This window comes from Poecilia formosa, unplaced genomic scaffold, assembly GCF_000485575.1.
Source record: "Poecilia formosa unplaced genomic scaffold, Poecilia_formosa-5.1.2 Scaffold293, whole genome shotgun sequence".
In the NCBI taxonomy this organism is placed as follows: Eukaryota; Metazoa; Chordata; class Actinopteri; order Cyprinodontiformes; family Poeciliidae; genus Poecilia; species Poecilia formosa.
The window spans coordinates 1-13274 of NW_006800232.1; the positions used below are offsets into that span (position 1 = coordinate 1).

Here is a 13274-nt window from a genome sequence, read left to right on the forward strand (position 1 = left end):
AGTGTAGCTCCATCTAGTGGATGCATAACGTAACTCCAGCCTCTACTGTAGCGTCTATGCGCCTTATAATGCGGTGTGCCTTATATATGAAAAAAGTTTTAAAATAGGTCATTCAATGAAGGTGCGCCTTATAATCCGGTGCGCCTTATAGTGCGGAAAATACGGTACATGTTGTTGTTAACAACTTTTAAATAGATTTCCATGAAATTCAGTATAATACTTAATCTCTCATTTTAGATAAACTGTAGAAGAAAACAACACCACCACATCAACAACAAAATCAATCTCGCACTTAGGTTATTATCTTCTGGATGCGCTTTTGAGACATTAAGGTTATGGTCACTGTGATGTGTCGTCTTCAAATATGTTCTTGATCTAGCCCTGTAGAAACCAGGGAGTTATAAAATAATAATCTGCTTGTTGGTTTATAAAATCTGCACAGTGGCTGACCTTAATCTCTCAGAGATGACAGACTTACAAAATTCTCCAAGTCAACGTTTGGCTTGAAATGCTTATAGTGGTGAAAAGTGAACAAACCCCTAGAACAAGAGCTTATTGAAAACACACACACAAAAAAGCCAGCTTTGCTTTTAGTCTAAACGACAAATGTGGTTGAAAAGTGAAAGGGGAATGACCTTTTCTTGCATCTAAATGGGGGTGGAACATTGCTTAAGTTGATAAAGGGAGCTTTCTATGCCTGACTTTAAATAACTTTGTTTAGAATAAGTTTGAACAGTGGATATGGTTGAAAAACATTATAGCTTCAGAGTTGGCTTCAGTCATGACCCTATCATTTCCTTTTGTAAAGTTTTCCACACATTATTTAATGGGAGGTTTAGATTGTAGTTCTGTTTAAGTAGAAACAATGTGATATTATTGAAATAATAGAACAATCTTTTTAAAAAATGAAAAAAAAAAAAACAATAAACTGCCTTAGTAAAAATACTAAATCATACTTTTAAGGCTATGAACTGTTAGTAGCCTTAAATAAAGTCTGATTCCTTATCCTGAGGAAGGTACTGCATGTATTTCCCAGACGCACACAGGTTCCTTTAGTACTGTTCAGGTACAGTTACTGGAGTTACTAATGATCCCTCTGACTTTGTAGAACTGCAGAAAATGTTCTTTTTCAGTACTTCCCTTTGAACCTAAGATACCATTTGGTGAGAATATCTTTGGACAGACATTGCAGCCTGTTAACATATTCGGTATATTCTTTCTTTACAAAGTTAGTAAAACTTTTAAGGACAGTTTCTTCTTTTCTGTGTCTCTGATAAAGTCCCAAGAGAACTATTCACCTTCCACAACTCATGGCTGCTTACATTTAGATCTAATTGATCAGAATACATATAAGAATGCTTTGTTGTAATACCCAGATGTATTGTGTTTGGAGGCTTGAGGAAAAATCCTATTCAGTTTTTTTTGTTTTGCACAAAAAATTTCAAAGCAATACTTTTTTTTTTTTTTTTATAGCAGTACATTTTGGTCAGTACCAAAAGGTTGAGATCAGTGTTTCAAATGAATGTTCCCATTAAAACTGATTCATCAAGTACAGAACCTTTGATAGATAGATAGGTGCAGATTATGGTAAAATAACGTTTCTCTGGCTGATCTTTTTTATCTGTACCAATCCACTAAGGATTTCATCTGACTTTGACCTTTTTATGACAGCGTGCGGATTTTTTTAATTGGATGCTTTTCAGTTCAGTTCACTTGAATGCAAGACCTCAATCTAAAAGCTGGTTGACCTTCAAAAGCTGCTTTCCACTCGATTCTGGAAGGACATAGATCTTTTTTTTTTTTTTTACAATTGAAAACCACATTGTGCAGGGATGCGACTAGCGAACAATAGTGGCATCCCTGTGTGAGTGATAAGAGGTAGATTGGTAGATGCCTGTGTGTTTTGGGGACTCTCGCCACTTCCTATTGGGGTTACTCGTGTCTTGTTTGGAGGCATTTCCGATCATAGTTTGTGTTTCAGTCGTTCCGGTTCTAATTGAATTTGGCGGCTGGTAAAAAGGTACCAGACTCCTTGTTGAGCAATGATATGGACTGTCTGGTTAGAAACATTTCACCCAGATTAAGCTGGACTGTCTAAAGCAGTTACTTTTACTTAAAGCATTCCTCACAGATCTATAACTTGTATATAATTCACCTGTCTGAAAAATAACCGAGTCTGGAGTCGGTATGTTGTTTTTTTTTAAGACAAAACAACGGGCAGACTCACACATATTCACAAACACTGGAATGGAATATTTTTCATTCCAGTAAACACCAAAACCCAGAGATGTCACTCAGCATTGACGCCTGTGGGCTGACTCATGCTGCTACAGAGTACATACACTCACCAGTCACTTCATTAGAAAACCTTTTCAAGTACTGATTGGACTCATTCTTCAGAGCTGCCTTCATCTTTGGAGCATAGTTGCGACATGGTCTTTGACACATTCCTCTGAGATTTTTGATCCACGTTGGTGTGACCAGGTGTCACCCAGGTGCTTTGCCTATTGCACATCCGCCATGCACATTTCTCATTCAGCAAACGCGCTCTACCGGGAGGCCGTCGCAGTACAGCGAGCTCATCCTCACGCACGAGAAAGAAATGTTGGATGATTCGTGACATGGTGCATTGTCTTGCTGGAATTAGTCACCAAAGGATAGTTCGCTGCAGTTAGAGTCAGGGATGAACATGTTCATTCACTGTACTCAGGGAGGTTGTGGTGTTTAAATGATACGTTAGTACTAAGTCGCCTAAATTGTGTCAATAAAACATCCTTACATCCAGGTGCCTCCGTTGTTGACGCGAGGGAGGATGGATATTAATTCATGCTGAGGGCAAATTTAATGCCATGTGAATGTTGGAGCTGAAGTAGCAGTGGCACTGGTTTGGTCTTCTACTGCTGTAGCCCACTGGCTTCAGGTTTCAACGTGCTATGTGCTCAGAGATGGTATTTTGCATACCTTTGAGGTAAAAGTGTTTGAGGTACTCTTGCCCTTCCTTCATTTGGAACCAATCTTTTTTATTTTCCTCTGACCACAAGAATGAAAAACAGCATATCAGCAGTTTCCCATAAACCTATCACTTCAAGATTCCTTTTAGCCCCGTTTCTGTCAAAATCTGATGCTCGGTTTGAACCTCAGCGATGCTGAGATTCAATGAAGTTGCAGCTGATTTACTACCGTCGGCACTGATGCTGTTAATGTGTACATCCGGTGGATATAATTGATCCCAAACTGTTGTAGCAAGGAATGACCCTTGTGGTATAATTCAGCATTACACTGCAGCACTGGCCACAACTGAAGAGGGTCCAAGTGGTCCATTAGTTTTTAGCTGAAAGGCTCAGACAACACTGCCAAGTCCGTTTTCATCTCAACCACCTCAAGTGTGCAGTGATCCACATTTAGTGAACCTTCATAACAATATTAAAATATTGATCTTATCCAGTGTTTTAAAGTAGGAAAGAGAATACAACGCCTATATATATATTTTTTTCCCTCCCATTGATTTGTGTTTCTTCGAAACTTGCAGCTGCAAGCAGCCGTTTCCTGAAGTCATGGATTAAAAAGTTCCCGGCATTGATCATAAATAATTGGTAAGACCCTAAATAAAATGCATGTGTAAGCCTTCTCTGTTTGCAGCGTCACATTAAAATTGAGCACCGTCAGTCCCGATGCTCGCCCAGCCGACAGATGCGGAGTCCTTACGATTTTTTTTCTCCCTTACGCTGCATTTCTATGCATGTTTTCAGAGAAGGGGATGGCTCTTCTTCTTCTTCTTTATTCTTTAAGACATTCCTCTCATCCTCTTTATCCTGACTCACATCATCGTGTTTCTGCCTGCCAGGTGTGACGTACACGGAGCTGAGGAGACCTTGCAGAACCATGATCCTGGTGAACCCCCACAGCGGACGGGGACAGGCTCTCCAGCTGTTCACCGGCCACATACGGGCCATGCTCACCGAGGCCTCCGTTCCCTACACGCTCGTCATCACAGGTCAGCCACAAACACGTTCCCCGCAACGCGTCCCGTTTGTCGTCTTGGTATGAAACGGAGGATTAAACGTCCCGCTACATGGCAGCGTGATCGGTCTGAGAACTGGGTCACGCTGCGAGTTGCGCCACGCACCAACATGAGCCGAACCCGCGGCGCTTGGAAGCAAGTTTTAATCTCTGCAGGAATTATGCATTGTTTTTGTGCTCACAGACAACATGAGCATTAAATTCTCATTCTACTCGTGCCATCTGCTGCGCATTCAGCACGCATATTGCTAAAGCTTCTCGGTGACCTTTACCAGCATTGTGCATGTTACTGTTATTCTAGGCTATTTTCACCAAATGGAAGCTGTTACTCTGTACAGCCTTAATGCCATGTCTGGATACCAAATGGCTCACATTTCATCATTTACCCAATGTCATGTCAATATTCACTGGATTCTAATGAGATTTTATGTGACAAACCAACACAGAAGCATGAAGTTGCAGAAAAACAATATATAGTTCTCAACAGGGTGAAATTGGGACCGGGAGCTCGGTTTGGAGAGGCCTTTTATTCGAAATCACAATGGACGAAAGTGGAACCGTACTTTTAAGACAAAAGAACTTCATGAGCGGTATATAAGCGCCATGGGTTTTCAACAATCAGAGCCTTGTGTGCATGTATGTAATTAATGTCAAAATTAAAAATAAAAATCAATCAGCAAGATTGTATTATACAAGAGGCTTATAAAAATAATAGCACAAACATAAAACAACCTTCAAAGCTATCCAGACCTTTTACGTCACGAGGGGAAATGAACATGTTTTAAATTGCTTTCAGATGTCAGGGTTTGGACCTCGAGCCGTTGATCTTTAGAGGTTGTTTGTTTCCAAATATGTGTTTTACTGACCTTATTTGTGTTTTTCTTGAGCTGGTAAAGAAAACGTATATTAATGACAAAAACAGATCAGGACAACAAGATGTATAGTCTGTATATTCAGATATCTTCATTACACTGAACACAGACTCTATTAAATTATTTTTATTTGCCCTTATGGAAACACGTGCTTGTTTCTGGTTAACCATAATGGATTGATTTGAATCCATTTAATTAATCAACCAGATGTCTGCTTTAATGTATCATTCTGTTTCCACCGCAAAGATATCCGCTTGTGTGGGTCCATTCCAGTGGTTGCAGTGTGACAAAATGTGGGGGGAAAAAACGTAATAACTTTGAGAGGAGTTGTATTTTTTCCCTCTGCACCCCGCATGCTTACCCCGTTGGCTAAGGCCGGCCAGCAGTTTGACAGGTATGAATATGCTGTCTCCTTTTGGATCAGCTCGGCATTATGCAGCTGAATCTCTGCTGCAGCTCACAGTTGAGATGGATTATGACAGCGAATGCAGCAGAGCGCTGGAGCAGAAACTCCGCTTGTGTGGTTTTGTCTCTTTGAGAAAGCACGCTGGCACGCTCCCGCATACTTAACGGGCTCCCGGGACCTGAAGGAGGGTCAGCAACTGGATGGGAGATGAAAACACGGAGCCTAATTACTGAGGCCAACGAAGAGGAACAGAGACGGACGTAAAGGAAGGAAGGGGAAGATTATATGGGGCACTGAGGCCTCCGAGTGGGGTGATCCGCCATGCACCGGGTCAACCAGCTGCAGTCCACTTTACTCGGCGTGCGCCTTTTTGATGAGTGTTTCAAAACTTCTTTTGCTTGAGGATGGACAGGCTCCGTTGTCAAGGACGCTCCTGTCGTGTCGGCCTGTACATTTTACATACTGTATGAAGCACTGAGTGAACCAGTTTTAGTCTTTACCTGGGATAACCTGGGAAAAAGGCAGACGGCATTAACATATAAAACAAACCGCGGCTTTTAAAAAGAAAGGACGGGAATTTGACCCAGATTTTAGGTGGTTTTATTTTTGTTTTGGCACAGAGTGTTTGCATCTCATGAATGATTAGACCGACAGCCTTTGCCTTCAGATTTGATTCATGCAAAAGGAGCCCTGCGATACTGTAATGTACATAGATACACATTTCAGTTAGCAGACGATGGTTTTGTTTTCGGGCTTATGTGATAAATCATATTTTCTCAGAACATCTTTACAGTTTTCAGTCTTCATTAAGCCGGTTATCAAAATTAACAGAAGAAAGCACGATATATATGTACAGTACCTCTGTCAGCAATGAAACTCTATATATTTCACTTTTTTGATTACTGGAATAGATAAATATTTTGATCATCTTGGCTGCTGGCGGAGGTTTGCTGGATGACCATCTTTCTGTATGTCAGCCATTCTTTACATGAAAGATCTCTGGACTAAAGTATCAGGCAGTTCCCAAAAATATTGGTTTTTGCAGCAGAAAACTTAGGAAAATGTAATTTATTTTACCTTTGCTTTGCATTCAAACTGTATGAATACTGCTCGGCAAATACATTAAAGTTGAGGTCTGATTTTGACCCGCAGATATTCATAAATATGCCAAAAAAAACCATATGAAAAGCATAACTGGAATTAAAAGAAGTCATAGTCGTATTTTGCGCTGATTGTATACGTTTGTCTTCCGATGACCTTTTCAATAAGTAAGTATCTGGAAAGTAAAGCTTCGGTCAGGCCGGCTAAAAATGCTGAGTCAGCTGTGCAGTGCAGTTACTCCAGGTCCTGTCAACGCAGCGCTGCATAACCACCTCCAGTCCGTCCGGCAGACAGCAAACAAACAGCACAGGAGGGGCGAGGTGGGCGAGGTGACAGGGTAAGAGGGGAGGGGGAGGGGGCATGTAGAGATTGAGGAAAGTAAAAGCGGAGAGTCGATCAATACTTCAGGAGGTATATTTTCCATCATAGTGGCAGCACATCCGTGCCTCTTAGCTGCGTGTCTGCTGTCCTTCCCCTCCACTTCCCCACCCCCCCCCTGTCTCCCTCTCTAAAGCTGTTTCCATTTTCTACACGCGACTACACTGGGGAGTCTCGGCTGGCAGGACTGTAGACTTTAATGCTGGCAGGATGAGCCCGCAGAGACCCCGCCAGTGCAGGGACCGACTCAAGGACGCTTGCCAATAAAACTAGGCTGAACAAATAGCTCACTCCTTCAGTAGCACATTTTACCAACACGCGACCACATGCTCCCCGAGCTCTCGGTCACAGATGTTTGCAGGCTGCCTAAGCTGCCTCAGAGCTGCTGAGTAGCCACTGGATGAGCTAATGTGATATGTCTGGTCCGATAAGAGGAAATTGAATCCCTTTTCTGCCTAATCTCCCTGATCCCACTCCAGAGCCTGCGGTGATGAAGGGAAAATGTCTTTCTCTCTCTCTCTGCCTCTCTCTCTGCCCTTGCTGCTTTTCAATCATCATTTTTGTCACTTTGTCCCACATTTTCTGCCTTGCCTCAGCAGTTGACGCTTGCGTTTCTTCTGTCCGTCAGAGCACCAGAACCACGCGCGGGAGCTGGTGAGGAACGCCGACCTGACGCAGTGGGACGCGCTGGTCATCATGTCTGGCGACGGGCTGCTGTTTGAGGTACGCGGCACCGCCCGCCTCTGCTCTTTAACGGCGAGAACTGTTAATCAGTGGGTGCTGGATCAACCTCCAAAACTCCAGCTTCTATTTATGGCACTTCCTGGAACAGAAATATAAAATTTTAATTTGGTCTCACACATGATAAAGGAGATCAGGTGCTGGGGCTCTTGCTTGGGAAAAAAAAAAGAAAAAAAAAGCTGCAGTCATCCAGAAAGTATTTTTGTCCTCAGCCACAGCACCATCTGGTCACCCTGGTTGTGCCACACTACATTACCAAACATGTTTCTGTCTCTTGCAGATCTACAACTTCTTATTTTTGAGCCAAAGCTAAATTTCGGTCATCTCTCTTGTTCACTCAGGTGATAAATGGTCTGATGGAGCGTGAAGACTGGCAACAGGCCATCCAGACTCCTCTAGGCATGCTGCCAGGTGGCTCTGGCAATGCCCTGGCCGCATCCATCCACCACTACTCGCAGTGAGTCCACCATTTAATGAGTCATTTAAATGCATAGGCCAACGTTGCAAAAGACGAGCCTTCGTTAGTTTACAGAAGACAATTTGTCTCCTTCCTGTGTAATTAGAGCAAAGGGCTGACTGGGCTCGTCATTCCTCTGGAGAGAGGACGTACCGGGACTGTTTTGTTATGCGCCGAGAGTTCATTTCTGGTTGCATAAACTCTCTAAAGCAATGATGCGAGGGGTTTAGAAAAGTCTGTGCATTGTGTTGACCCAGCACGTGTCCAGGTTATCATCCCCTTCTGCCGCCTGGTCGTTGGCACAATTTCAAAGAGCCGTCGCTGGTGAGCCAGAAACGTCATGAAGCGCATCTGCTTTACGAGGTGTCAGGACTTTGGATGACTCCGAACCTGCTGCTGATTTATGGACTTGTTTACGTTAATGAGCATGCGGATGTAAAAACATTTTCATCAGCTCCTGCAACACTTCCTGCCTGTGGATTTGGACCACCCGACTCCATTACTTCTCAGAAGCTCTAACATCCTCGTCACTCTGTTGTGTATCTGCCTCGTGTTTTGTTGGCATAGAAAACACAGGGGAACAAATCTCATTATTGTGCATTTGACAAAGATCACACATGGTTTTTATACCAATTGTGATCTATTGATATGCAACTGGCTCAAATCTCACAGTAAATGACCAAAGAATAAGATCACTTATTTCAAGGTCATAAAAAAAAACATCTGGTTAGGAATAAGTCTAAAACATTCGAGGATTCAATTTTGAAGTGATCTGGGAGGAGAGCAGTTATTCTGTGCAAAACGTCTGATTCATATGTTCTTGCACCGTGTAAACTGAATAGCATTCCAAAACACAAAATCTGCTTCATCTGCACATGTTGAGTATTTACCAACAATGTTAGGCTCTCAGTTGAATTTGTGCCTTAGATGGAGGAGAATTGCAGTCCTAGTTTTATAATTAATTTACTTTAATAAGCAAAAAATATATTTATCATCATGGCTAATACTGCAGTATTAGCCATGATAGTAGTTTTATTACAATAACATGTTCAGTTTGACTCTCCTACTTTAGTTTTTGCATCGTTAAAGAAGAAAGTATTCCATCAAAAAGCTGCATTATTTAATGCGCTGCCGTATTTTCTGTCTTATCTTGTTTTCTGTGACAATTCAACAGATCGCCTCCTGCCTGGAACGAGGAGCTGCTCCTGAGCTGTGGCTTCATGCTGTGCAAAGGTCTGGTTGGTCCTCTAGACTTGGTGTCGGTCCATTTGGCCTCCAGTCAGCGCCTCTTCTCCTTCCTCTCCTTGGCTTGGGGCTTTGTGGCAGATGTGGATATCGAGAGCGAGAAGTACCGTCACGTTGGAGCTATACGGTTCCTGATGGGCACCCTGGTGCGTCTGGCCTCGCTCAGAGTATATCAGGGCAGGTTAGCGTACCTGCCAGCTAAAGAGGTACCAAAACCTCCAAACGAAAGGGTGAAGGCGACGCGTCCTCCGTTCACACCTCAGCAGCCGTCTCTCTGTTCGTCCCTTCCTTGTCATCTCGTTCCCAGAGCTTCGCCAAAGCAGAGCTCTCTGAAAAACTGCGTCGATACGAACCTGAACCAAAACTCCATCACCAACTCCTCCAGCGTCATCACCAACATTAGGCCCGGGACGCAAGGCAACAATAAGACTGCGTCACCAACGGATTCTCTCCTCCCCAGCCTGGACCAGCCGGTCCCTGAAAACTGGACGGTGGTCAATGAGGAAGACTTTGTTCTGGTGCTGGCTATTTACCAGTCCCACCTAGCAGAGGATCTGTGGACGGTGCCGGGAGCGATGGCGGACGACGGGCTGATTCATCTGTTTTACGTGACGGCGGGAATATCCCGGCCCGCCCTCTTGCGTCTCTTCCTCGCCATGGAGAGGGGTTCCCATTTAGCGTGCGGTTGCCCCCACCTTGTGTACGAAAAGGTGAGGGCCCTGCGGTTAGAGCCCGTCTCACAACAGGGCATGATCACCGTGGACGGAGAGGTGGTGGAATATGGCCCCATCCAGGCTCAGGTCCACCCCAGAATGGCCAGGCTTATATGCGGATGAACTTGTGCTTTACTTTATAGTTCTAGTTTAGCCTTTTGTACTCATTGTCGGATTCTTTATGTGTGCCGTCTTCTCAGAAGTGCCAAAGACAATTAATCAGCCTTTGGAAATTCCTTTATTTTTCTACAGAGACAACCTGACCTATTTTTATGGTCTTCTCGTTCTCTCAGTGTTAGATTCAGGGTCAAAGCCATGGAGGATTGCTCTTACTTCTGGCTGGTCCAGGCTTAGAGAAATGACATGGAAATGTATGTACACACACACAAAAAAAAGCCAGATCTTTATGTATTTTTGTGCAAACCCAAATGTATCTATATGCGGGACTCTGCATGAGGGGCTCTGGCAGTACAGTGGCAGCACATTGCACTCTGGTTGTCGAACCCTATAAGCATGGCACATGTGAAGAGAAGCACGTTTTTCTTTCCCTGGGAGACTCCTGGAGAAACCCCGCTTCTTGCCCTGCTGTACAACTACAGGCCTTCAATTCCTCCCCTCGCCCCGGTCTGACAACACTGCCTGCCCTTGAGCTTTGTAAGAAAATTGAGGAGATATAAATCCCCCCTGAGGGATTTAGCTTTGACAGATCTTTAATCTTTGCTTAGTTTACATGAAAAGAAACTTTAGATTTGCTCATGTTGGAGCCCCACCTCTTCCTTCCTGCCAAACAGATTTTACCAGCTTACTCCACACCTTTACCACCGTCTTCTCCATTTCCCGTACCGTTTCATCTCCGACCATCATTAAGCTGTAGGAATCGCCTCCACTCACACACTTTCTTCTCCCCATCCCCTCCTCTTCTTACGCTCAGATCCTCACATACACACACATTCCCTCGCATCTCTGCAGCACTTAGTGAGGGGGAGGGGCGCGATCTGCTACTGTGCATATGATCCCCTCTCTTTAAGACTGTACTCTCGCTCCCCTACCAACGGTTAACGAACCATCGGCACCTAATGTGTCCTTAATATGAGGGTTTACTTTGGCTAAAGCGTGCTAAATAGAAAGTCGGCGTCTTTTTTTTTTTAAGCACGTAAAAGCTCTTAGGTGGGTTTTCAAGCGGATATTAGGTTGGTCAAAGCACACTCGAGTGGATAAAGTGCAGTTTCAGACAGGCCCTGTTAGAAGTTGCATATTGAGAGGCGTGTGATCGATGGAAGCCGGAGGGCGGCAGGTGTTCTGCTCCTCCGCGCGGCCTCCTCGGTGGCTGTCGGTGCTGCGGAGCAATTAGTGCACTGGAGCGGACCAGAGTGCAAATGTTAGCGTTGTCATCATGACCTTCCCCCTCCTCCCCTCCCCACCCCCAGCAACCTCCTTCGCGTGCACACTCACACACACCAGTTTACCTCAGGCTACAGCACAACTGTGCATCTGCAACGTGTGCAGTTGAGGCGCATCAGGCCGTTTTAGCAGGTCTTCCTTTAACTGCTGTATTCTCAAAATAAAATACTGGTCAAACCGATGAAAGTAAAGTCCTTTCCTGTGCCGACAGGAAAGAAAATATGACACTTTTGACTGTTAAAGTGCTGATTTCTAAAAAAAAAAAAAAAAAAAAAGTTTTTTAGGGCATCTGTGATTTTGAGTAAGAAAAAGGTGATGCAGTCAGCTGATGTCGCACTTTAAACCTTCAGCTGTTTTCAACTGTAGCTGTAGGGACTGCCAGCTGGAGAAGTTGGTAAAGTCTTGCTAACTGCTGCGTCTGTTCATACAGTAAAGAATTTATATGCCTTGGACTTTTTTTTTTCACATTACAGCCCAAAAAGCTTTTTTTTTTTAAACATGATTGAAAGGAGAGCATAATTATAAAGTGGATGGAAAAGGATACACGGTTTTCAGTTTGCTTTTCATATATGTATTTTAAATTGCCAAAAATACCACAAAAAAACAACAACAAAAAAAACACATTTTGATATTGACAGCTGTATGTCTCCACTAGTTTTCAGGTTGACCAAAGAGTTAAAATTATAGTGTTGTTTGACCAGAACACCGTCCTCCACAGGTTGACCCTGTTTAATAATTAAGTGGCACGTGATGAGAGCAGTTGCACTCAGAGTAATAGAGTTGACGAATAACTAACTTTTTTTTTTTTGTTAAAACTTAAAATCAAATTATTATTTTCCTTCTATTTCACGATTCGAACTTCGCGGCGGACTACCGAACAAAGTCACAAGAAAATCCTTTCAAGTATCTTGTTAATGTGACAACGCATGGAAAGCTTCAGGCATATTTCTCAACCTGTAGTTAAAAAAAAGAAAAAAAGGTTTTCAGATGGATCTACGCTGCAGATCAATCCAGGAAGGACTCTGATGCTGTGCCACCTTCGATAATTCGGGGTCCGTATAGACATTAGGACACACGAATGTGAATTTATCATGTTCCTCTCCTAGATTTTCTAAACTTCATATGACTGTGAAGATCCATTCTCAAAAAGTAAATTAGATTTTATGAAACTTTAGTTGTTTTTTTTTCTCATTTAATTTAAGCTGCTACCTTTGGTTGTGTAGGGACTGTGTTGTTTTCAAAAGATGGCGTCGTGCGAGTCGTACACTTCGGTCATTTTTGCGAATGTTTTTTGTTTTTGTTTTTTTGTTACTGGAGGTTTTACTTCCCCATTGTTGTTTATCATGTAAACTGTGTGACTTAAATTGATTCATAAAGTCAGTTATCATTACTTTTCACCCATAGTGAGCAAGTGACTGTGCCACGTGTTATTTATATATATCGCCTGCCTCCTAATAAAGCCCACCAACACAAGCAAAGTTGCTTTTTAATATTTCAAATCAGTCAAAAGATCTTGACCTACCAGGCCCATCTGGAGCAAAACTAAGTTTTATTCAAATTAGCATTTTCTTGAATTTTTTTTTTTTGCAGAACTAAGCAGAAGCTGAGTGATCCCTCAGAAGATTTCGTAGCCTACTTCATGCTGTCAGATTAGTTCTGTTTAAGGGATTTGTTGATTCTAATGATTTGGAAGCAAGCAATCTGATTCATGAAGTTAAACTTAGCTTTCAAATAACTGACGAAAAGTTAATATATAATTTAAAAAGTATAATCTGTCGTGTGTTTGTTTCTGATTTTGATATGCATCAGCTGCGTTAATCAGAATGTAGGTCATGCTTACAGTTTTACTTTTGGTTTCAAGTTTTCTTCATCCTTAGATGAATGAGTCTTTAACTGCGCATACACAGTGTTTGAACAGTGTTACAATAGACTGGCTAGTC

At 42.9% G+C, this 13274-nt stretch overlaps 1 protein-coding gene across 1 annotated transcript; it reads left to right on the top strand.

The window, feature by feature from the left end:
* The first annotated feature begins 3500 nt into the window (after positions 1-3500).
* On the top strand, positions 3501-12912 carry LOC103151811 (sphingosine kinase 1-like). The gene is made up of 4 exons (XM_007572038.2): positions 3501-3994; positions 7406-7500; positions 7860-7975; positions 9150-12912. Exons 1-4 carry the CDS (start codon positions 3883-3885, stop codon positions 10054-10056), a joined length of 1230 nt encoding a protein of 409 aa, XP_007572100.1. The 5' UTR covers positions 3501-3882; the 3' UTR covers positions 10057-12912.
* Positions 12913-13274: the final 362 nt, after the last annotated feature.

Bases quoted from the DNA above. Each gene is read 5' to 3' on its own strand.
- LOC103151811 (XM_007572038.2), top strand. From the start codon at position 3,883: ATGATCCTGGTGAACCCCCACAGCGGACGGGGACAGGCTCTCCAGCTG. The intron at 3,995-7,405 runs GTCAGCCACAAA...TCTGTCCGTCAG, and splicing joins CTACACGCTCGTCATCACAG to AGCACCAGAACCACGCGCGG. The intron at 7,501-7,859 runs GTACGCGGCACC...TTGTTCACTCAG, and splicing joins GCGACGGGCTGCTGTTTGAG to GTGATAAATGGTCTGATGGA.